Genomic DNA, 24,634 nt, shown 5'->3' with positions numbered 1-24,634 from the left:
GAAAACATCAAGTCCACGAGGGTGCAACTCAGGATATAATACACAATATATTTCGCTAAGGAAGGGATGCAGTCAAGTCTCCTAATCTCAGAAGAATACGGCCCTTCCCCTCCAATTTACAAGACTTGACACCAAATCATGTCGAGGGGAGAATTAATATTTCAGGTGTCCTCCTGGGCGGCAATCTCCAGCCGGGTCTTAGTACCATTCCAATTCAACTTGGGGCACTATAAATCCGTGGGCCAGACTCATGCACCACTCTGGCGTTTAATACAGGCTGACATGAATAAAACAACGAAACGCGCGCTATCAACAAGGGGCCTGAGCCGTGCATGAGAATCGGCCGCACCTTCCCTTCTTCCCCCCTTCAACCCACCGGCCGTATGCATCGTGGGGCTGCAACCCTACGCGACTGCAGATTATCGATTTCCGTATACAAGCATTTGGCCACTCTCCTTTTTTTTTTTTTTTTTTTTTTTTTCCCCATATTAATTTTTTTTTTTTTCGACTTCTGAACGATGCGTTTGAGTGTAGGGGGTATCTGGAGGGTGCTATACCCCATTAGTCTAAATTGGCCCAAAACTGCTATCTCTCCGGCTTGAATGCTGAGCCGTAACAGCAGACTAGCTCTTCAGTTTGGTGCTAGTCCCGAAAAAGTGTTACAGATATTTCATTATATTCAGGCTACCAACAAACTTTTTTAATAAGCTGAGGAGAGGTTTTTTGTACTGAAGGGATAAGTGAAGGCTATACTTAGCGTTTCTTGGTTGAAACGTCTCTTCCACTGCAAATGAAAATTGTCGCATACCATTGCGTTAGTCCCTCCAGTTTCATTACGCATTATTTTTATTTTACTCTAGCTACATTCAGGTGGTTTCATTCAGTGATGCCTTTTGTACTGAAGAAGTGAATTATAATTAGATCTATCCTCTCCATCTCGAAAAGTCTCTCCCAGTCTGAGTAAATCGTCTGAAGGTAGCAAGGACAAAGAATCCGTCATTAGAGTGGAGTAATGAAGCCCCTGACTATACCGAGATCTCTGAGGTAATCAACATCGCACGCTGTTAATGTGTCTATGCATAAGTGTGTCTGTTAAATTACAAGGGTTAATCGAGACCATTTTTAACTACTGAATTGCTAGGATTTCTCCCAGGTGAACAAAATTGAAAGTATTGGCTTTAATAAAATAACACAAGTAGATCCTTACCCACGAAAGGATCAAATGGGGTGAGGTCAAGACTAATTTATTTAGGCTATAGTTAATGTGGTGTGAGAATATTGCAGTTTTAAAAGATATACATGTGCAGAATATGCTCACACACACACACACACACACACACACACACACACACACACACACACACACACACACACACACACACACACACACACACACACACACACACACACACACACACACACACACACACACACACACACACACACACACACACACACTTACCTCATCTTTATTGAGAAAAGCCTCGCTGTGCTTGTCCAAGAGGTGAGCCTGGAAGTCTTTGGCATAGTTACTCTTGAAGATTTCGTGAACCGGCTCTAGTTTTAACCCACCCAGATTGGCACTTGCTTTATCACCGATATTCTCCTCTTTCTGGTGGGATTGGATACTATTGTGGTCCATGGTCTTCGATGCCTCGCTCTTATGATGTTGTGAGAGCTGGGGGTTTAGATGATGGGAAGATGTAGATTCAGATTCCTTTGGCCGGGACGATGAGACTGGAGGGACGATTTCAGGGGAGATATTAGAGCCACGAGAGGTTGAGGGACCAGTGTCAAGAGCATCCGACACTGCGTTTTCATTGGGTTCACAGGCTTGTGGTTCATTCCCGGTTCCCTCCGCCTTAATGGACTGACTAGACGTTCCTGGGTGGTTCTGTAGGCCGTCCCCCATAGTGAGGCAAAGGCGGCACTCGTACATGAACCGTCCTGGGTGCCTCATCGTCTTCAGCATGTGCTTCCGTAGGTTCTCCTAGGAAAAGATGAAGCCATTAATACCACGAAGGTGACGTATTTTCTTAGTTTATTCCAGCCATTTCCAGCCGATTGAATTTAACTTAAGTCCTTTCTTACTGAAGGGATTAATGAAGTGGATATTAAACTCCTCCAGTGTGAAAAGCGTCCCCAGGGCTGAGTAAAATCGTCTGGAGGTGGCAAGAAATAAAATGCTTTCGGTCTGAAAGGAGATAATTCATCTAAATACAGCTCCCCATTTCACCTGGCCTGCTGTTGATCGAGTTTCTCCCACTTTCGACCTCTTCCTTTCCTTGTTTCTAGACCCTGCCTCATCCCGTCTTCAGGTGAGATTAATCCTTTCATTCCGTGGACGTCTTTTATTCTTGCTACTTGAGGCGATTTTATCCATTTTAAGAAAGGCCTCTTAAATTAAAGCAGGTAATGAAGGCTATATTAAACCCCTCCAAATCGAAAAGTCTCTCCATATTGAACGCCTCCAAATAAAAAAATCTCTCCATATCCAACCCCTCCAAATAAAAAGTCTCTCCATAATGGAAAATGGAAAAGTCTCTTCATATCTAATCCCTCCAAATCGAAAAGTCTCTCCATATCTAACCCCTCTATATCAAAAACTCTCTCCATATCTAACCTCCTCCAAATCAGAAAATCTCCCCATATATCTAACCCTTCCAAATTGGAAAGTCTCTCCGAACCAGAATAAAATCGTACGTGGGCAGCAAGATAAAAATACAGAATACACCACTGGACTAAAACCCTTAATTCACCTTAGCAGATTTACACTATTAACACTGCAGTCAACAAAGGTGGACTGCCAAACATATTTTTATTTTCGGATTAAGGTGATAACTTCCATGATCCATTACTTTCCTGCGCAGACACGACAGCATAATGGAAGAGAGACGTCGCCATGACTACCATATACAAAGCGAGATAAATTTTGGATCCTTGCATCGTCCCATCTCTAAGTGGGAATAAAGAATTTGGGTGATGATGATGATGGCTGTTTCTCTGTTGGCAGTTTTTTCTTGACGACACATTAGAAAACATCGCCATGACTCGCATACTTCCATGATCCGTCCTTCCCTACATCAAAATGCAATCGTAAGACATCATTATAACTACGATACTTATACGATCCAGCATTTCCCAATTTAGATATGACTGCATAATGGAGGAAAGTCAGCACAGAGGAGGCACGACTGTTTATTATAAGGACGAAAGAGTGTAAACGCACCTGGTTGTTGCACACGTATTGGCAGTAAGGGCAGGAGAACGGGGTGGAGCCGGTGTGTAGGCGTAGGTGTCGTCGCAGGTGGGGGTGTCGTCCGGTGGTGTAGCAGCAATGTGGACACTGGTACTTGTCCCCTTCCCTCTGCTTGTGGCCCTTGCGATGCCTGCACACGCAACACAAACACCCCACACTTAGCCAAACAGTCATATGCAGCAGCCTGACCCAACCACCCCCGGCTACAGTGTAAATTAAAGTCTCCAAATTGATGCAATAGATCTTACACGCCTGGGACAATATTCGGCTAGACTATAGATATGCGGTGAGTGAAGAGCATGAATATTACTTGGGACAAATTCACAATAACGTCGCACAGTGGAATGGGGGTGTTGGGGGGGAGTGTGGGGAGGAACGGTAGCAATATTAAAAGGGAAATTTACATGTCAGGTCCCTGTGAAGTTGATTCTGGGATCTTTGGCAAGTTCATTTGTGATTAAGAGTTGCCAGTTACTTAGGAGGATATCTATCTATCTATATACCTAGGCTGCTTCCCCCAAGGAAAGGGAGGTAGCCGAGACAGGACGACTCACTCTCCATTTACTCATCCATTCAAACACATTCATTCGCATCTTAGCCCCAAAGGGGAGAACGGACAGATCCTCACCGCATCACACCGCACAAGGGTCAACTGCGCAATGCAATCAGTGACATCCGCAGCAGGGCCCGACAGCAGAACTGGTTTACCCCTGCCACATCATAACAGACCCATCCCCTTACCCGCACCTGACCTGACTAGCTGATCAGACCAAATGCGGGAGAATATCCCCTCAGGGCTGCGTCATCACTTATTCATTCACAATTTCTCTCCATTTATTTCTGTCACGCACAGCCACTCTTCCTTGCTCAACAGACATCCCTCTCGCATCCAGCGCTCTCTTCACATAACATAAATATTCAGGGACCAAAGGGTTGCATTTTCTTTAACTCATTCAGTACGAGGATGAACTATATAATTTAATCCGGCTAAAATCAGACCAAGGATGAGGTGGAAGGATGGAGTGGAGAGCTATATGAGAGGGGTGTGTGAGTTCGAAGGAAGGGCAGCCAGTTCGTAGGGGACAGGGAGATGTGGAAGTGATTTATTTGTGGTCATCCCTTACGGGATTAAGGCGTCTTGCTATAGATAGATAGATATATAGACAGAGATAAATTGTTAGATTGATAAAACCAGACTATTTTATTCCTAGGTGGGTGAGGAACCTAGTCAGCATGAGGACGTATTTTATGTTCTAATGTGTATCACCAGACGATTTTATTTAGTAACGAAGATACCTCTGGGGGTGAAGGGGTTAATGTGATGTGACGTTTGTATAGTCAGTATATTGGCATGGACATTTATCAGTGACAGCTGGCGGGGTTCTTGACACTTCAACGCCGCAATAAAGTCGACACGTTTTTCGCCTCGCCACTCCTGCCTTTAATTTACATTCCTCAGAAAACGTAACTAACAAGCTGTCAGACCCATTGTGGCGCGCTCCGGCGGTGATGAACACGGGCGCGCAGTCAACACCAAGAAATACCCAGTCGTGCATCAGCGGGCACCATCATTGATTCCCTGCGCGCTGCTCCACCTGTGATGCTTGCCTACCTGTCTCTCCTGATTACCATCACAACAAACAGCGGGGCTCAGTGGCGCCAGTCGGTCGCTATCGTAAACCAGGGCGGCGCTATCTCGGCCCCGCCACGCTGTTTGCACAAGTCACGATAAGCCTTTGAAATTCCGCGTCGTAAAACATCGGAGATCCATATACGACTGCGCGCCTCGGCAAATAATGTGTTCTCTTTGCATTCATCATTGATCACTCGCTCTTTGCCTCCTAGAGATGGTAATTTTTGGCCAATGAAAGTAACGATTTATATCCACTACAAAGCTGCATTTCGCGTCGACGTGCGGGTGGAATGAGGGGAGCTGTGGTGAAAGGGGAGATCAAAGAGAGAGTAATGGGTATGTATATAACTTCAGACTTGATTGTGGCACAGATATACTCAACACTTTTGAGGGAGGAAGTTAGGGTGGTGGTGTGAGGCACGATACAACAAAGCAGGTTATGGCTGAGAGGTGTGTATGAGATGGTTAGCCAGGTATACGATGGGAGGGTTAGAATGAAGAGTAATAAGGAGTGAAGAATTTGGGGGTAAAATCAGTTATAAATAATGGTAGTAAAGAGCAACAACATTTCCGCAGCTACTCCCGCTTCAAGAATAATGCTGAGTATTTTATTTGACAAAGTACTCATTGAAGCTGCTGAACAGAGTAATGAAATATTAAACAGTAATCAAGCCTTGGGGCAATACTTGATCTGAAAGTATAAACCCGGAAGACATGGCAGAGCAAAGACTACTTGACTTCAGAACTTAGGGATCATATGTAAAATCTGAATTAGCAGCTTCAATCTTGTCTATATTTTAACCTGTAAATTCTGTACAAGACGTAACAACTCGGAGTCCAGTCTACACGAGTTCCAAGCTTAAAACCCCTATACATGAACCATGAACTCAGTATGAGGAGACCGACTGACTGACATTGACAGACTCGCACTACACTCTCCCCCCACACGTCACAAAGTATCTCAAAAGCTAAACAAAATCATCTGAGGTACCAAGAATTAAGTAAAATAGGCATCATAATAGTAGAGCTTAAAGCCTATACATGAACCTTGAACTCTACCTCGCACACACGGCATAGAGGATATTAAAAGCTCAAACACGTCACCTAGAGTTAACATGAATGAAGTAAAATAGAGCTTGAACCTCCCTATATTGACTCTGGACTATAAGAGCATAGTAAAATACAGCTTAAATCCCCTACGTGGCATCTGAACTACAAGAATACAGCAAAATTGAGCTCAGCCCCCTACATGGACTTTGGACTCACAGCTTCAGGAGACCGACTGACTCGCACTGCACCCCACACACGTCACACAGCGGCCTGACTCGAGATGTGGCGTCCTTCTTGCTCCCCATGAGTGACGTCCGATGGTTCCTTGGCTGGGTGGTGATGCCTGAGGGCCGGGCGTGAGTCTCCTGCTGGTGCCGGTATAAGTGCCATCTGGGTGGAGAGGAGGAGGTTAGGGAATGTTGAAAACGATAGTTACAAGAAGACGAAAGGGAAATGGTCGATGAAGATATAAGAGAGACAGAAGAGAAGTTGTCGAAGATAGTTATAAGGAGACAGAAGAAAGGATGTTGACGAAGATATGTACGATGAGGCAGACTTGAGAGGTTTAACGAGACTGAAGAAAGGATGATGTCGAAGATGGGTGTAAAGAGACGGAAGAAAAGTTGGTTAAGATATGTATAAGGAGACAGACGAAGTTATGCTGACGAAGATAGGTACAAAGGATGCTGCCAAGTGTATGGTACAACGAGAAGTGGATGGAATGCTGAAGATAAGTACAAGTGTCCCCTGAGGAACAAGTGTCACATGAAGATAGAGACAAAACAGGTACAAGTGCAGCATGAATGCAAGTGGCACCTTAGCACAGGGCACAGAAAATAGGTACAAGAGACCCCTGAGAAGACCGAGGAAAGATGTCCGACACAACTGTCTGTATAGCTTGACGTTTTGTACAGTATGCTTTCTCTGAATAACCAGCATATTACTTTCTACAGAAAGTATCACTAACATATTACTTTCTCCTTAACTGAGGAACATAGATAATCTTTATAAAGTAAAGTATGTGTGATGCCATATAATATGTACCGTATAGAGAAATACTGTATTTTGTAAGACTGGGCTATAACTGATTCATGGGCACATGAGTAATGGGCTTTAGCATAACACATCTGTTCGTGAAAACCTAGCCGCGGGCGTCGCATATTGCGGACCTTTATGAGTAGGGTGTAAATGAATGACAGACACATGAGATACAGGCATTCGTAATTCGTATAACCAACCTCTGTAAGAGCAGGTCCCTTAAGAGTTGGGTGTAGCTGAACAAGGAGTACATGAGCACATGTGTATAACGAACCTACTTGAGTCTTGCCAGAGAGGGTAGAGCCATTATCAGTAGGGTGTTTCTGAATCACAAGCAGAATAACAAACTTTCTTATAACCCACCTGCTTGAGAGCGTCTTGCCTCAGAGAGAACTTTTATCCCAGGAGTGTAGCAGAAAAAAGTGCAATACACGTTCGTATTAACCCACCTTCTGAGAGCGTTTTACAGCCAAGAGGACGGCCTTTATCAGTAGGGCGTAGCTGAATCACAAGAAGAAGAGCATAAACGGTCGTATAACCCACCATTTTGAGAAAGTGTATCCACAGGGATGTGTCTGTATAACCCACTTGTCTGAGAGTATCTTGCCCTGAGTGTCTCTGTGTATCCTACCTGTTTGAGAGCGTCTTGCCGCATGTATCACAGAGTGCGGGACCTTCTGCGGCCACTGCGGCGTGCTCGCGTGTGTGTGCGGCCAGAAGGTGACTGTCCCGCCAATCCTGCTGGGGAAACTTCCTAGAGCAGAGGTGGCAGGCGTGTGGCCACTCGTTAGTGTGAGCCAGCATGTGTCCCTTCACCGAGGAGAACAGCAAGTACGTCTGAAAAGAGAACGGGACGAAGAAGGCATTGTACTAAGTTGGTGAAGCAAAAAATCCCCACGTAAAGAATGTGGAAGGAGAAAAAACATTGTATTGATGGAGTAATAGGAAAAAGTCCATTCACTGAGGAGAGCACTAAGTACTAATGAAAAAAGAGCGGGAAAAAGAAGGTATTATATTAAATAAGCGAAGAGAAGAACGACCATGTAAATAGAATAGGAGAAATTTACCGTATCGAGTAAATCAAAAGAAAATATGTATATTCGCCGAGAAGAAGAGCAAGTATGTTTGGGAGAGTAGGAAGATGAAACCATTGTGTCAGCTTTGGAGAAAAACGTTCGTTCACTAATATAAACAGCAGGAAAAGCCATATGCTAAATAGTTGGGGAGAAAACATTTATGTGCCCCATCACTGGGGAAAACAGCAGCAAGAACAAATCACTGTGGGAAGAAAACATTTACCCCTTGACCACGTTATGTCCTTGTGGTCTTTCACTGAGGAAAGCAGCAAGTACATTTGGCCACACTTCAACCTGGGGCAGTGTGTGTGTGAAGTGGAGGTCTAGGTACAATCTCACGGGTTCGTGCATCTCGTTAACTTGGTTATTTTGACTAATATTTGACACCCTCATTCATTCATGTTCGTGCCACCAACAAACATGAAGTTATGTCAAGGTTGTCAAATGTACCAAATGCTAGACCTCTGCGACACATTGATGCTGTCCTGGGTTCATTTGCAGGCAACTGTACGTCTGGAAAAAGCAGCCAATGTACTAGGTGAAGAGAAGAACGTACATTCACTGAGGAATAAATTAACAGCTATACGTCTGGAAAAGAGTGTAGGAAGAAGAAACTAATGCGCTGAATAAGCAGGAAAGATTTTATGTGGCTCTTCACTGAGGAAATCAACAAGTATGTTTGGAAATGCAGCAGGAGGAAGTGATTGTAATGAAGATGTGAAAAGAAAAACGTTGAACACCACATATCACCATCATCATCATCATCACTGTCACCATTTATTCCCATCTAAGAATGCAATGAGGAACATCTAAGTAAGTTTTAGAGTACCAGCCCCAGACACTTACTTTACATATGTGGCAGCTGTGTCGATCGTCTGGCCCTCGTTGGCCGTGCACTAGTGTCTTGTGCATGAGGACGTGAGCGAGGAGGTCGTTCTTGAAACTGCACAGGTCACACTTATGCTCACCAGTCATCTCACCCGGCACCTTCCTGCACATCTTTTGGTGCTTGGCTAGATCACACCTCAGAGGGAACACGACCCCACAGAAATGACATGGAGTGCAGTCCTTCAGGTGTTCTTTAGTCATGTGCCGCCGCAGTGACGCAAGATCTTCCATCTCCACATAGCACATTCTGCACACCCTTGATACGGAGATCCCCTTTTGTCGCCACAGTGTCGTGCGGTGTTCAGCAGACCGTCGATGGGATACAGCCTGGATGTGTGTTGCGAAGGCAAGGCCGCACACAAAGCAGTGGTATTTGCCGCCTTTGGTACCTGCGTCGTCGTGGCTTTTCTTAATGTGAGCTCGTATTTGCCACTCACGCAAGGCCTTGAAGGAGCACTGCGGGCACTGAAGGAGACGTTGATCGTTGAGCTGAAAACCTGGCTCCTGATGGTGAATGCGACGATGGGTGCGGTACTGACGCATGTACCTGAACACACCATCACCCAGCGGGCACACCACGGCCGTCCTGCTGGTTAGCACCACTTGCCGCGTCTGCATCACACAATCCCTGGCGTTGTAGAAGTGGTGAGGTGTCTGCAAGTGGCGCAGGACAGCTGTCAGCCTCATTTCTTCCTCATCAGTGCACGCTGAGCACGAGAACAACGTTTTCACTTCAGTGTCTTCAGGATCGTCCTCATGTGACTTCATGTGAGTTAAAAAATCATCCTGCAAGTTACAGTAAAATTTGCAACCATCGCACATGAATGGAGACGTTTTTACGATTGCACTGAAGTTATTTAAGAGAATTTCATTGAATTCAGCGTCATTATCCTCATTTCTGTTTTGCCTATACTCAAGTTCATTATGTATATGAGCCAGGGATGCAAAGTGCAGCGCTGCATAAGCTTCACCAAAAGATAGCTTACAAATGGGACACAACAGCTTGGGAGTGACTAGTGTTGTGTTATTGATCTCAATCTCGTCCTCGTCTTCAGGTAACTCCTCTTTCTCTGTCTTTACGTACATGTTCTTACAGTCTTTCAGTGAAGCCATTACTCCTTTGACGGTATCGGCAGCAGCTGTTGTTGAAGCCTTCTTGCTGCTTCTTGTATCGGTTGACGTAATTTTTCTGCTCTTCAGACCAGCTATCGTTGATTTTAGAAACGTCTTGGCTGCTAACTTCTTGGATCGTACAGGTCTGCTGGGTACTATCTCAGATGGAACCACTTTGGACTTTTTAGCCCTCCTTTTCCCCGAGGCCTTGTTTTCATTAACGAAGTGGAGCTCGGAGTTCAGATGACGCTCGTACGCCTCCTTTCCTTTGAGTGTTCTGTTGCAGGCTTGACAGTGGTACTCTACGCTGCTCCCAACTTTGATAATGTTAGTCATCTTTTTACCTGGCAGCCACTTGCCCTTGGTATAGGTGGGTGGCGGTGGCATCAGGGGCTCCTCTTCGTCGGCGTACTCCTCACCCATCTCCTCATCCACTTCCAGCTCATCCCTGGGTGTGGCTGGCCTCCATTTACCACCAGCAGAAGGTGGAGGTCGACTGCCTGGCCTCCACTTTCCTCCTGTGTGATAGCGTGGAGGCCTCGTTTCGTCGTCGTCATCGTCATCGAACTCGTCATCGTCCTCATGCCTCCTCTTCGCTCCCACCTTGACACTACTTCTAAGCTCAAGTGACGAAAGAAAATCGTCCTGACGTAAGTCATGTTTATGAAAATCAATGTTGCTAGACCCACTGTACTTGAGGTCAGCTCCTCTGTATTCCTTGCTCGCCTCTCTCGCTTCATCACTGTCTCTCCTCTCTTGATCTGCTCCTTTTTCCTTTTCATTTTCATCCATAACACTGTCTGATGATTTCAGCCCTCCCTGTCCTATGTGCTTAGCTTTGCTTTGCTCAAGTGTCGGAACGGTTGTCAGCAGAGGCTCTTGTGAACTATGCTGGAGAGAGTAGAAATCAGAGTACCTGGACTCGAAATTTTTAGTCTCAAGTTCGTAAGAAAGTGAGGCGACTTTGAACAATCCCATGGCATCACCGTGGGACTCCGCCTCGCCCTCGTGTGTCATTTTGCCGTGCTCGCTGAAGGTGTCGAACTGCCTGAAGAGTGTCATGTTGGCGGGGTCCTGTCCGTGAGGAAGGAGGGGATCGGTATACCCCGTGAAAGGTGCTTGTCCTCGGCTGTCCTTGTGCGAGATGGTCAGATCCTGGGCTTTGGATTTTAGGTCAGTATGGCTGCTGGTTATAGGGGTATCCGAGTGTGGTTGGGGAATGGGATTGGGGAAGTCCTCCATCACATTATACGGGACGTGTAGTGGGTCTATGTTTGATCTAGTGGCTGGTGGGTCCTGCTTGGACTGGCTGTCGTAGAGAGTAGCGGAGACTGATGGTGAGGCAGCGTACTTTCCATCGTCTGTACTATCCAGGTGATGACTTACGGGTTCTTGTGCTCCTTCTGATGCTTCCTTACTTTCTACGTGGCCATTATCGGAAATGCGCTTCTCAGAGTCCTCCTTTTCCCCGTCCTTGTGCAAGTCCTTCCTGTAGGTGTCTTCGTGTTTGTGTTGTGGGTGTGGTTCCTGACTCTGCAGCTTGGTGGCGTTGTTGTTGACACTGGCCCCACACCCGGACTGTCGGTGCTGCACATAGTTATCCAGGCCGACGATGGTGGCTCGGCAGCGAAGACAAATGTGGGAATCGTCTACGTCCTCCATGCTTAGTGCTTGCCTTAATGTCGAGGCTGTGGGGAAGAAAGTAAAAAAAAATAATAATAATAATAATCAGTTTTCTATATCCTTAACTTATGTGGGTGTCATCTACCTCCTCCATGCTGTGTGGTTGTGTTACCGTCGAGAACCTAGGGAAGAAAAATAGGAAAATTATTAAGTAGTTTTTTATATCACTTTTTCTTTATTATGTTGAACCCTTAGCCTGCGAGACATAATGGGAGCCATCTACCTCCTTCCTGTCGTGTTCTTGTGTTCTTGTAGAGGTTTTGGGGAAGAAAAGGGGAGGGGGAAGATTGCAGCTGTCTATCCTTAACACTTATCATTTTGCCTCATTAACTACGAGCTGTAACTAGAAGAGAAATTTGAGTGATTACTGGGCAGTTTTTTACACTTTTAACACGTGGGAATCGTCTCCCTTCTTCATATTGTGCGCTTAAATCACTGCCAAGGATCTGGAGACGAAAGTGGGAGGAAAGTATTATTCACTCTTCAGTACAGTTTACATTCCCTTTCACATTCATTTGGCTACATAAAAGGGTAAGGACATACCAAGGATGACTATTGCAGTGGTAGGGTTAACTTTGCTTCTCAGGACATTATAGACACAGCAGTATCCATCTGGTATCGAAAATACATTTGAGTGTGTTAGCAGAATAACAGAGGCAAAAGTATACATCAAACATCAGGTATATATGTGCTTGAGTGTGTTAGGGAAATTAACTACGGCACGGTATTCATCATATATCAGGAGTATATCTGATTGAGTGTGTTAACAAAGTTCCAAACATTTACTATATTTTTCCACCTGTATGACACTACGATGGAGGAAAGTACTAAGTAATCTTCCATATATTTTACACCTTTTTTCCATGTGTAGCTCTGATGTACTTTATATTTTAGACCAGCAGTATATCTGACACTAGGAATATATCTACTTGAGTGTGTTAGCAATATAAGAGACAAGACAGTATCCATTTAACACTAGGAGCATTTCTGCATGAGAGACGCAATAGTATCAGTTAAATTTCAGGAAAAAAAATCTGCTTGAGTCTGTTTGCAGAATTAAAGACGCAGCAGTATCAATCAAAAATCAGAAATAAATATGACTGAGTGTGTTAGCAGAAATAAAGACGCACCAGTATCAATCGAAAATCAGAAATAAATATAACTGAGTGTGTTAGCAAAATTAAAGACGCAGCAGTATCAATCAGAAATCAGAAATAAATATGACTGAGTGTGTTAGCAGAATTCCGGCCACTGACCATATTTTTTCCCCCATCTATATGACGTAGTGGTGGTGTGTGTGCCGGCGACCACAATTCCCCGAAAATTACAATGCAGCTTACCGGTGACTGGTGGCTGAAACTAATCAATCACGGGCTCTCTCTCCACCCACACATCACTATTAAAAAACGAGTGTACACATAAACAGATTAATGGAATGGATATACGGTATACACGGCGAAGTGGAATGATGTGAGGGCGAGAAGGGGGTGGGGGAATGGGACGGGGGATGAGGATAGGGGTGTGGGTGGTAGGGGATGTGGCAAGGGATTGAGAGAGGAGGAAGAAAATGGGGGCTGAGTGGGTATGGGAATGAAAGAAGAGAAAGGTATGGGAATAAGGGGGATGAAAAATGGGGAGTGAGTGGGGACGGGCATGAAAGAGGAAGAAGATTATGGAGAACAATGGGGAAGGGGAGAGGATAGGAGTGAGTATGGGATGAAGAAGGGGATGGGTGAAGGTGGAAGAAGAGGGTGGGGATGTGGAAGGGGACAGAGATAGATGGACGTAGGGATGAGGCTCGATAGGGATGGGGTAAGTGGATGAGAACTGGGTGGTGAAGAGGGTGGCACTTGAGGGTAGGGTGTGGAGATGGGTGAGAGTGCTAGAGTGAAGGAAGCGAGTAGAGACGAGGATGCGGGAAAGGTACAGGGAAGGGGAAAGAAATAGGGGTGTAGGTGAGAGTGGAAAGAAGAGGGCATGAAGTAGGGTTTAGAGTAGAAAGAGGGGGGAAATGAAGGTGGGGATGAAAGGAGGGGAAGAGGGGGAGATGTGGGGTTGTGATCAGTGGGAAAGGTGAGTGAGAGTGGAAAAAGGATAGAATGAAGGTGGGGGTGAAAGGAGGGGAAGAGGGGGAGAAGTGAGGGATGTGATCAGCAAGGGACACGAAAGTTGAACATGGTAGGGTTGCGGGGTCACGGGAAAGGCATCAGCATATATCAGGCACAATTTAGAGGCGGCAGTGTATTTTTATCATTGTTTATGTGCGTCATCGCTGATATGTGGCACCGCGGCCGGCAGACGAAGCACCGAATTCATATCTTGACGCACGGGTGTGAGTAATTGCAAATGAGGCTCTTTATGGGCTGGGGGGACCGCTGGGCTGGTGGTGGTGTTGGTGTTGGTGAGGGTGCTTTTGAGAATAACACTCTTCTTCAGTACCATGATCTCTCTCTCTCTCTCTCTCTCTCTCTCTCTCTCTCTCTCAAGATGCAGGAGTATCATTAGGAGCAGCTCTGTCCGTTTGTCACTCAATAACTTTTTTTTCTTCCGGAAACGAGGTGCTTCACGACCGTAGACTTCAGCGAATTTCTAGAGAACCCTGAAACTCCCTCTCTATGCTTGTATATAACAGCGCTGTATGCGAGGCCCCATAAGAGAGCCCTGAAGCCCCCATAATTTTTTTACTTGTTTAATTTCTTCTTAGTTAAGCCAGCTGATTTTACTCAGCTTTAAAAGAGGATAATGAAAAAAACAAACAAACTGAGACTGACGAGAGTAAGATAAAGAGGCGTCATCGCAGTGAATGGGTTAAGGGGGAGTAAGGGTTTGGAGAGGCCATGGACAGAAAGACGTGTTGGTGAGAGAGAGAGAGAGAGAGAGAGAGAGAGAGTAAATGGGAATAACGTGGACGAGAGATGGGAAAAAAATCCATGTTCAGGTCAGCCATACGTAAAATCCCTAAGAATGTGCACTAGTGGGATGCCGTGGAGGTACAACGAGAGAGAGAGAGAGAGAGAGAGAGAGAGAGAGAGAGAGAGAGAGAGAGAGAAATATGAAGGAACTGCTATAGCCGAGTTGAGAAAGAGGAATATGAGATACGTGAAGTAGAGAGGGAGCAAGGAATACAATAGTCGAACTGGAGAGAGAGAGAGAGAGAGAGAGAGAGAGAGAGAGAGAGAGAGAGAGAGAGAGTAAAAAAAAAAAATCATTCGACAAGAAATCAGAAACACAAGCACTACCAAATCCCTCATAAGCTTACAGTAACAGCCTCCTCCCCCTCACTCCCCTTTGCCGTCCTCGACACACCCTCCCTCCAGCCCCCTCCTGCTTTCGCTTCCCGTCCCCCCCCCCTCCCAACACACCAAATCCTCCCAAGAGAATGGTCACAATTACAACAGAAGCAACGGTAAACGGCCACATTCAAATCGCAAGTAAAGCTGGACCGGGCTGGACCACTGTTCATATATATCATTGGCCCGTTTTGTACCAACCATCACGGACGTAGTTATAAACGCTCGCGGCAATATCAGGGGCTTTCATTATTCCGCTGTTTAGTTGTGTATGTGTGTGCGACGTGCCAAATAGTTGTATGAGTGCTGAGTGTTACAGATATTGTCCTACCGCTGGCGAGAAAATGTTTCATATGCAGCGTCATCGCGCGTCGTTGTATCTGCATAAAATACTGGCCCATAGCAGGATGAGGGTGACGGTGCTTGCTGGTCAGGTCAGGGCAGGGCGGGGGAGGCCAGGTTAGGTCAGGTTCCACAGTTGCTGACGTGGGACTTGCAGTGATTCATTAAATCTTTGAGACCGCAAGAAATCTGAACTAGTTTATTCTCGCAACCACCAGACAATTTTATTCTTGCTTCCACCGGCCGATTCGGGTCAGACCAGGTCACGTCCCCATGCTGCTGACCTGGGTGCTTGTGCATTTATCTCCTTAACCCTGTCAGCCCGTGAGATAACTGTTTTATTCATACTGCCGCCAGAAGGTTGATTTATTTAAGGATTGGTCTCTGGTCGTCTAAGAGTTCAAAACAGTTTCCTTTAACCCTGTCTGTCCCGGAATAATCACAATTGTTTATCCTTGTCGCTGCCAGACGTTCGTATTCAACTGAGAAGTTACTGGAAATAATCTGCAGAAGGAAGAAAATCTCTGCCTAGTTACATCTGACATGAAATCTAATCACTGAAGGGGCGATGTCTTGTCCCTGGTTAACTTCATCAGTACATATAATTTTACCACAATGAGATACCTTTTTTCGGCATACTGGAGATCTTGTCATGGTGAAGGAGGTTAAGAGTTAGGAACATTGTGTGACGTGGTGATTGCAAAGTAGAGATCAGGCAAACAGAGTGGAATATAACAGTATGGGTACGTTGATTAACATTTCAGACTTTGTTCCCTCAAGACCAGTGTCACCTGATCTATCATGGAACGTTATGGGATGCCTTATTTGTCAGTTCATTACTCTGAGCAGTGCCGCCTACTACAGTTTTTCGAAGCATCCTCGACCTGGCTTCCTCAGTCTGTCTTCCCCACTGCTTATTTTATTTTATTTTATTTTTTTTTAATGCACTGTGTCTAGGCATTTCAAACTGAACATATCTTGAGTTTGACCTTGTTTTGTTCAGCTTCCTTTGAAAGAGGAAAATTCTCAAGCCCTTCTTTTTTTTTTTTTTTGAGGAGTGTTATAAAAAATCAACTTGACATCCTGTGGTAAAAGCGCTCCACTAAGCAAAACGAAGCAGTCTTGAAGTGTGCAGCAGGAGTTGGTTTCCCCCTCCCCCCTCCCACTCTAACCCTTCCTTACTCCATACAATCACCACACCACCCCCTTTCCTCCCCAGTAAGCTCCAGCCTATACCATCCTTCCCTAGCCTCCGCCACCTCCACCCCAAATTCCAGGGAACTTATTCGTATAGAATCTTAAGATATTTTGCGATAAACAAGCATCAAAAGCAGGTAATTGTTGTCATGGGTAATTTTGCTCTGTCGTATTCAATTTAATATTCCCTAACGTTTGACTGTGAAGTATTCTGAAGTTGCATCAGAGAAGAGAAAAATATAAATATTTTTACACACAGCTCAGCCTTAATAAATTTTATGAATATGGTACTTCTAGGTGGTGCCTGTCCCCTCTCCGCTTGCATACAGTACTCCAGTTCTCTCTCGCCCCACTCATCCCCTCGTCACGCCACTCCACCCTTCCTGCTCCCTCTGCTCCCCAGAACCCCAATCCTCCCCCAGCCCCAACTTTCCCCCCTACCCCGACACACCCCACTCCTTCCTCTGTGCCCCAAACCAACCTACTCCAACTCACCCCCTACTCAAGCTCCCCCAACCCCACTCCTCCCTCTCCATCACCCTACTCCATCCCTCCCTCCCCCTCTCCCACCAACACCAGCCTACTCCAAGCCTCCCACACCCCTCCCCTGCCCCGCCGTCACCCTTTCTCTCTCCATTTTCTTTAAACTCAGTGCGGTAAGGTGGGGAACTGGCCTCTCCCGCACGGCCAGGTCTTAGGAAACAATCAATACGGGTCGGTCCTCCCCACCAGCAAGACCCCCACATAAAGTACTCTTGGACCCCTCAACAACTGCTACGGGGGCGAAGGAGGGGAGGGGGAGGGGTGAATGAGGGAAGAAGGTACGCTGTAGGAGGGGTGGACAAAAAAGTACCAGCCGAGTGGACCTCTCAGCAAGTACTGGCTGAAGAGGGGAGAGGGGATACAGAACGGAGGTGGAGGAAGGGGTGGAGGAGGAGGAGGGATGAAGGAAGGGGAGGAGAAGGGGGAGAGATGAAGGAAGAAGGAGGGAGAATAATCTAGGACGATGCATGAAAGAAGGGGACGAAGGGAATATAGACAAAAAGTACTCTTGGACATCTCAACAACTGTAGGTAGGACTGAGGCGAAGGAAGGGTGAAGGAATGGAAAAGAAGAGGGTTCAAGAAGTGAAGGAAGGTGAAGGAGGGAAAATCACCTTGGCTAGTACACGAAGGAGGGGACGAAGGAGTGAAAAAAAAGCACTCGTGGACCGCTCGGCAACTGGTCCGTGGGTGATAGAGGGATGGGAGAGTGAAGGGGGGATTGAAAGGTGAGGGTGAAGGAAGAGGCAATAGAAGTGGTAATAGAGGGGGGGGGGTGGCGGGGTGGAAGAGTGGGAATGGAAGAGGTGAAAGGGGTTAATGAAGGAAAATCGTCTTGACTGGTGCATGAAAGAGGAGGAGAAGGAGTGGGGGGTGAAGAAGGAAGATTATAGAAGAGGTCAAGGAGGGGTGAAAGAGAGGGGTAGAGAAGGGGTGAAGGATGGGGCAGTGGAGGGGACAACGGAAGGGGTGGAGGGGTGAAAGAGGGAGTGGAGAAGGGGTGAAAGAGGGGGTGATGAAGGAGTAAAAGAGGGGGTGATGAAGGGGTAAAAGAGGGAGTGCTGAAGGGGTGAAAGAGGGGGATATGAAGGGGTGAAGAAAGGATAAAGGACTCGACGACGGAGGGGATGAAGGAGAAAAATCGTCTGCCAGTGCACGATGGAAGGAGGAGAAAGAAAGGGAAGGAATGAAGGAAGGATGAGAAGGAAAGGGAAGGAGCGAAGGAGGGGTGGGCAAAAAGTACTCGTGGACCAATTGCTACGTGCACCGAGGAGGGGAGGAAGTAGGAAGGAGGAGGGGTGAAGGAGAGAGGAAAGGAGGGGTGTAAAAGAGGGCACAGGAGGGGTAGGTGAAGGAAAGAAAATAGTCATGGCTGGTGAACGTCTCTCTCTCTCTCTCTCTCTCTCTCTCTCTCTCGTATCCTTGCTATTTCCAGACGATTTTTATTCAGCTTAGGGGAGTTTTTTTGAGTTGCAGAGGTCAAATACACCTTCATTAACCCCAACAAAGCACGAAGTCTCGCCTAAACTAAATCAAACCGATGGAGACGTTAAGAAAAAAAGAAAAATAATTACGAAAAAGGAAAAAAAAAATAAGCAACGTTAACTCACTCTGAAGTCGACAAAATAAACACAAAATCTCTCTTAAACTAAATCAAATCCGAGTAGATGTTAAGATTATAAAGAAATTGTATATTATTAAAAAAAAAGATGAAAAAAACTAGATAACATTAACGCACTTTGAGGTCGGCAGAACACACACACACACACACACACACACACACACACACACACACACACACACACACACACACACACACACACACACACACACACACACACACACACACACACTTTCAAAACTAAATCAAATCAGTGTAGATGTTAAGAATATAAGAAAATCCTCGTACTATTAAAAAAACACACGAAAAAAACACTAAGCCACGTTAACACACAATGAAGCCAGCAAAATAAAACACCGTATGTGCATTACAATAGCACATGTTAGCAGGACTCGCTGTATTTATCGTTTTAAATGTTTTCCAATTTCGCTCAATTTAGCAACATAACACCGAGTTTATATTTTACGTATAGTGAGTCGTAGAAAATATATTAACCCGTTGAATCTGAATTTTTATTTTATTTTATTTTATTCTTGCTGCTTTCAGACGATTTTATTTAGCTGTGAAAAGGTCTGTATTGTTGAAGGGGTTAATGGAGGCCGTATTTAACCCCTCCAGAGCGAAAAGTCTGTCTTGAGGTGCCTGGAAGAAAATCGTCATGGCTGGTGCACGCTCTCTCTCTCTCTCTCTCATGACACTGAGTACTATAAAGGGTGTCAGAAATATTACTGATGTTGATAATTCTATACTTCTACAGGTCAGTCTATAAGCAGTTGTCACCCTTCAGTATGGCTATTATTTTTTTCTACTCTTGCTGTCTCGATTTATTCAAACTAGGAAAATCCTCTCGTATCTGAGGGGCTTAATGGGATATGGCTGGTTAATATCCTTTTGTACATTATTTATGCAGAGTATGGCGATATTGGAAGGATTTATGTAACAGAATATGTATTAACATAAGTCGCTTAGGAAAAGGTGTTAGGGGGCATCCTCAGCTGACGAGAATACGGGCTCTAATGCCACTCAGTGTCGAGAGTCCGGTCACATTAGCTTTAAATGTCAGGATTGAGTAGCCTAGCCCAGGACCCCTACTGTTTGCTTCTCATGGGGTGAGGAAGGATTGAATGAAAGATTAATATTCCTACTCTGCTGTGAATTTTGTACCTGAATTAAACCGTCCGTCGCAGTCTGGAATAAAATGCATTCTTTATTCTCAGCCCCAAAAGTTGATTGCAATAGTTTTCAACATTACTATCTGCTTTGAATTTCTAACTTGAATTAAACTGTCCGTCGCGGTTTAGAATAATTTACATTCTTTATTCTCATTCCAAACGTTAATTGCGACTATTTTTCAGCGTTTCTGATATCCTGAGTTTCTGTTAAACATTCTAAAATCGTCCGACGTTAACCAAAATAATGTGCAAGGTATCTAAGTCGCCACTAAAGATGTAATATCCCCCTTATTCGTTTATGAAGGGTGTATTTTGTTTTTCTTTTGGAAGGAACAGTTATTGTGGGCTCGTGGCCTTTGGTTCCTTCTTCTTCGCATAAAAAAAAAAAGTGGTGGTGTTAGACCCCACGCTGATCTGAATGTGAACTCAGTGGATTGCAGGTTGGTTATCCATCTGCAGTTTACTATCCTCTTTTGGGGGGATAGTGAGGGAAATGAGGGATGTTTGTAGACCAGGCAGTGGAGCCACTAGGTCATATCGGTGCCACCACGTGAAGGCGTCCCTCTTCAGCAACCACTGTCGAAAAGTACTGTACAAGATAAGGTGTATTATGCAAAACAAAGCACTAAAAACAGAAGTGTTGTGAAGTCTCCTTTGGCAGAGAGAACACATACGGATCGGTGTGTACAGCAGCGAGGCAAAATGAAACCTAACTTTTCGAACCGAGTACATAAGTTGCCCGTGATAGATTATTCAGCATACAGCAAAACCATCACGCGTCCCCACAGCGCTCAAAACCCGGACGACCTTGTTAGAACCATACCCAGCCCCCCAAAAAATATCCATATACACAAATGAATAAATAAAATAAAACTAACGTGACAAAATGTAGTTGTTCAGCCTTGAAAAATACAACTGTTCTCTACGGAATGGCCGCGGGTGTTATTGTGTACTGCCCACAAGTCATCAGTTGATCATTGAATTTATAGGTAATAATTTGGAAAAGTTACAGTGCATGGTTTACGGCTCGCCCAGATATTGAACCGTGAGGCCCAGCGCGATCAATGTATGCAATGAAAGGGGGTTTTAACGGGTTGCCGGCTCGTATCCCTTCGTTTAATTTATCCCCGGAAGGCTGCATTATATAAATTTCTTTTTCGGTGCATTATTGGTGGGGGCGATATACAACGATAAAGTGATCAGACGATAACTCTGGTTGACGCCGGCGATATGAAATCCCACGGCTAAGTGACGAGGAGAGGGTGGGGGTGAGAGGCAGGGGACCAGCTCTGACCCACTCACTGGACAGGTTGGAATGAAAAAAGGTAGTAGTCGTAACCCCAGGCTCATCTTCCTCTGAACCCATTGGACTGCAGGCTGAACTAGTCCCCCTCTTACAGTCCACCATCTTTTTGGGGGATAGGGAGGGAAGTGAGGGCCGGACAGTGGTGCTTCCTAGCTATATCGGTGCACCCACGGGAAGGCGTACCTCTTCAAGCCACAGGAGAGTAGAAGAACGGCACTTTAGGCTGTACTTGGATCCCCTAGTGAAAGTGAAGGTCTACGTTTCCTTGCATAATCGATTCCTGCAGTTGACTTTTTTCTCATTTTACTTTTGATATCTCTAGACGATTTTATTCAGTTTAACGGAGACTTTTCAGGCTGGAGGGGTTCTTACAGTCTTCATCAACTCCTTTCTTAGTAGAGCTGAATAAAATCGTCAATTAAAATCTCGTGGAAGTGTAATGAACAAGACGTCATGCCAGCGATGTGAACTCTCTCCTTGATGGCGAAGTGGGAAAAGTAGGATTGTATTCTCAGTGGCTTTGGAGATATCGTAACACCTTTTAGCGATTTATTTTGCACATCACACCTCAGTATCCTCTTGTGTAGACAGTAGAACGATATGAACAGCATGGAAAATAATGTTAAGGGAATACTATACAAAATGAATGAACTATAGTGAAAGAGAAGCACAAGTTGCCAGCTTAATACTTTACTTGGCTTAATATTTTACTCAGCTTAATACTTTCAGGCCGAGAGCGTCCTTTATTATATTTTACTTTTATTTTACTAGACTATTTTATACAGCTTCATTTTAACCCTATCGTGGTGAAGAAGTTAGGGGAAGGCACAGTCAAAGAAATATGTCTTCCCTGTTTCGTCCGAAGAAAATTAACAGGTGGCAAAAGGCAGTGGAAACCCAATCTCTGTTGCTACGTGTGTCAGATGCTTCGGTTTTTCTGCTATGTATTCGTCAGACTTAGGGAAGATCTCCCTCTCTCTCTGTCTCTCTGTCTGTCTGTCTGTCTGTCTGTCTCTCTCCAGTCGTCATCAGAAGTCCCGTCACCTCTCCTGCTTTTTCTGTCCATGAGCTTTGAAAACCAGTGTGGTAAATCCGCAACAACTGTCACTGATGAACTTATTATCTACAGTGTCATTCGTGTCGTTTGCCGCGGATTTGCTACACTGATTGTCCAAGCCTGTGAAGAAAAAGCGGGAGAGGCGACAGGAGTTTTGATGCCGACTGTACTTCTTACCTGAATCCCAAACGTCTCTCCTAAGCTGAGTAAAATCGTCTGGAGATGTCAGGAAAAAAACATCATAGTGAAAGGGTTAACATTCAAGCCTATACTGCTGATATAAATAATTCCCATATTAAAAAGATATAACCAACATACGGGAGAATATTTAGGTGTAATCTGGAGAGTAAATAGCTAACGAAGAAGTGCTACGAAATTAAGTATGCCAGCGAGAATATGATCCAGTATGAGCAACACCCGTAGATTTTCATTGTCCCTCTCTCAGACGTCTCTAGTTTTTCATGCTGCCATCTCACAATTTTTACCTTTCGTTGGGGAGTACCTTGAATAACGGGGGTTTGGTGGGAGTGTTTCAGATCCCTTTACTGCTAGAGGCTTCCCCTAAATTACGGAAAATCGTCTGGAGGTACGAAGAATTTTAGGAGAGAAAAAAAAAAATCATCATCTGAGTGAAGAGTATCCATCCCTTCATAATTTACAAAAGCTCATGCAGACAGACAGACAGACGACATAAAAATCTGCTGAGCTTTGGAATTGAAATATAATAAATTTTAACCCATCCACTACAGTGATGCCATTTGGAGGAGGTGACTGACGTTGTACCTGACCCCTCCTGTTGGAAAGATCTGGCATGAGGTGATTAAAATTAGAGGGAAATAAATAAGTAAATGACTAAATAAATAAATTCTATCTCTGGAGTCTTACGTAGAAAAAAAAAAAACTTCGATTACCCAGAAAAGTGTGTGTGTGTGTGTGTGTGTGTGTGTGTGTGTGTGTGTGTGTGAGTGTGGTGGGGTGGGTGTGACGGGGAGCAGCGAGGCGAGGAGTGCAGGGGGACGGGCCGAGCTCAGTGTTTATGCCCCTCACCGCCCACCGCGACGCACCGATATTTAGGATGGAGAGGCGACCCGGGGGAAACATTTTGGCCACCTCAGACAATACCACCCGACATCATAATCAAGGCCATACGCTACCCTGCCCCCTGGATTGCACTAGGCTACGCTGGTTCCTCTATAGTCAGGATGTTAATATGAGGGATGGTATTGACTGGGTGGCTTGCAATCACTGTGTTTGATTAATGAGTTTTTTTTTCTCTCTCTTCCGGTTTCCTGTGGCCTAAATTCGACTTTCATCTGAATAGAGGATTATTAAGGCAACTATCACCCAACAGCTTCACTGGGGAGGACATAAGAGAAATCTTCACACACACACACACACACACACACACACACACACACACACACACACACACACACACACACACACACACACACACACACACACACACACACACACACACACACACAGCTTCCTACCACAACTGCATCAAGAAAAATGGTTCTTTTTGAGGAATAAAACTAGCATTACCGGCATGAAAACTCTGGTCAGGTGGTGGTGCAGTTGAATTATATGCTTACCTCAAATGAACCTGCTTGTAAATCATCTTTGTATAGTGTCCATGTGTTCAGAGTCTTAAAGTTAACTGATTATTTCTTATTTCTTCCACAGCACCATATGATGAAGCTACCCGACTCTGACTTCCATTCACATCATCGAGGCCCCTTCGTCTACCCATCACCGCATCCAAATAAGGTAAGATTAGTTCACCTCTCTCACCATTTGTAACCTTCTTTATTTATGGAATTTTCAAGACTGTTATATGGTATTTCCCTCGGAGGCGTTCAATCATCTCCAAACAGGTAAGGATATGTCACGATTCTTTTTCTAATTAATGTACTGTGATGGAAAGTTATGGAGTTATATATCGCAGTTGTTCCCTAATACCTTTATCAAGCGTTTTATATAATTATTAGTGAAGATACGGATGAAGCTGCCACGATGGAAAAGAAGAAATTTTGAAGCTTATAATTCCCCAAACACGACTGACGAGCAGGAAGATAAAAGGAAATGTTCCTCCTCATCATCAGTAATTATCATCGTCGTCGTCGTCAGTCATCACATCATCATCATTATCATGATTATCATCATTTTTATTTACACTGCGTGGGAGGGATTCAGAAATACGAAGAGGAAAGTAGAAAAACAGGAACGCTATCAACACAGTGTCCAGTAAAAATAGGTCACATATTCATCGTTCAGGCTACCGGAATCCATGGCTTCACCTCACACATACACGGTGACAAGTCCTTCAGTAGATTTGCTTTTTCCTTTTTTATATTAGGCTGT

General features: G+C 44.9%; 1 protein-coding gene across 1 annotated transcript in view; it reads right to left on the bottom strand.

The window, feature by feature from the left end:
* Window positions 1-24,634, bottom strand: part of LOC145400439 (uncharacterized) — a 42,865-nt gene that overhangs the window by 5,325 nt on the left and 12,906 nt on the right. The window contains exons 2-6 of the mRNA XM_080272953.1: window positions 8,903-11,745; window positions 7,612-7,817; window positions 6,159-6,332; window positions 3,230-3,389; window positions 1,457-1,990 (exon numbers count right to left, since the gene is read on the bottom strand). Coding sequence (XP_080129079.1) covers window positions 1,457-1,990; window positions 3,230-3,389; window positions 6,159-6,332; window positions 7,612-7,817; window positions 8,903-11,745 — 3,917 coding nt within the window. The remainder of the gene's footprint in view (window positions 1-1,456; window positions 1,991-3,229; window positions 3,390-6,158; window positions 6,333-7,611; window positions 7,818-8,902; window positions 11,746-24,634) is intronic.

The sequence above is a fragment of the Coenobita brevimanus genome, chromosome 52, assembly GCF_032717465.1.
Source record: "Coenobita brevimanus isolate Jiangsu-jjx chromosome 52, ASM3271746v2, whole genome shotgun sequence".
Lineage (NCBI taxonomy): Eukaryota > Metazoa > Arthropoda > Malacostraca > Decapoda > Coenobitidae > Coenobita > Coenobita brevimanus.
The sequence above is the reverse complement of the archived record's forward strand: the minus strand, read 5'-3'. Positions and strand labels throughout refer to the sequence as shown.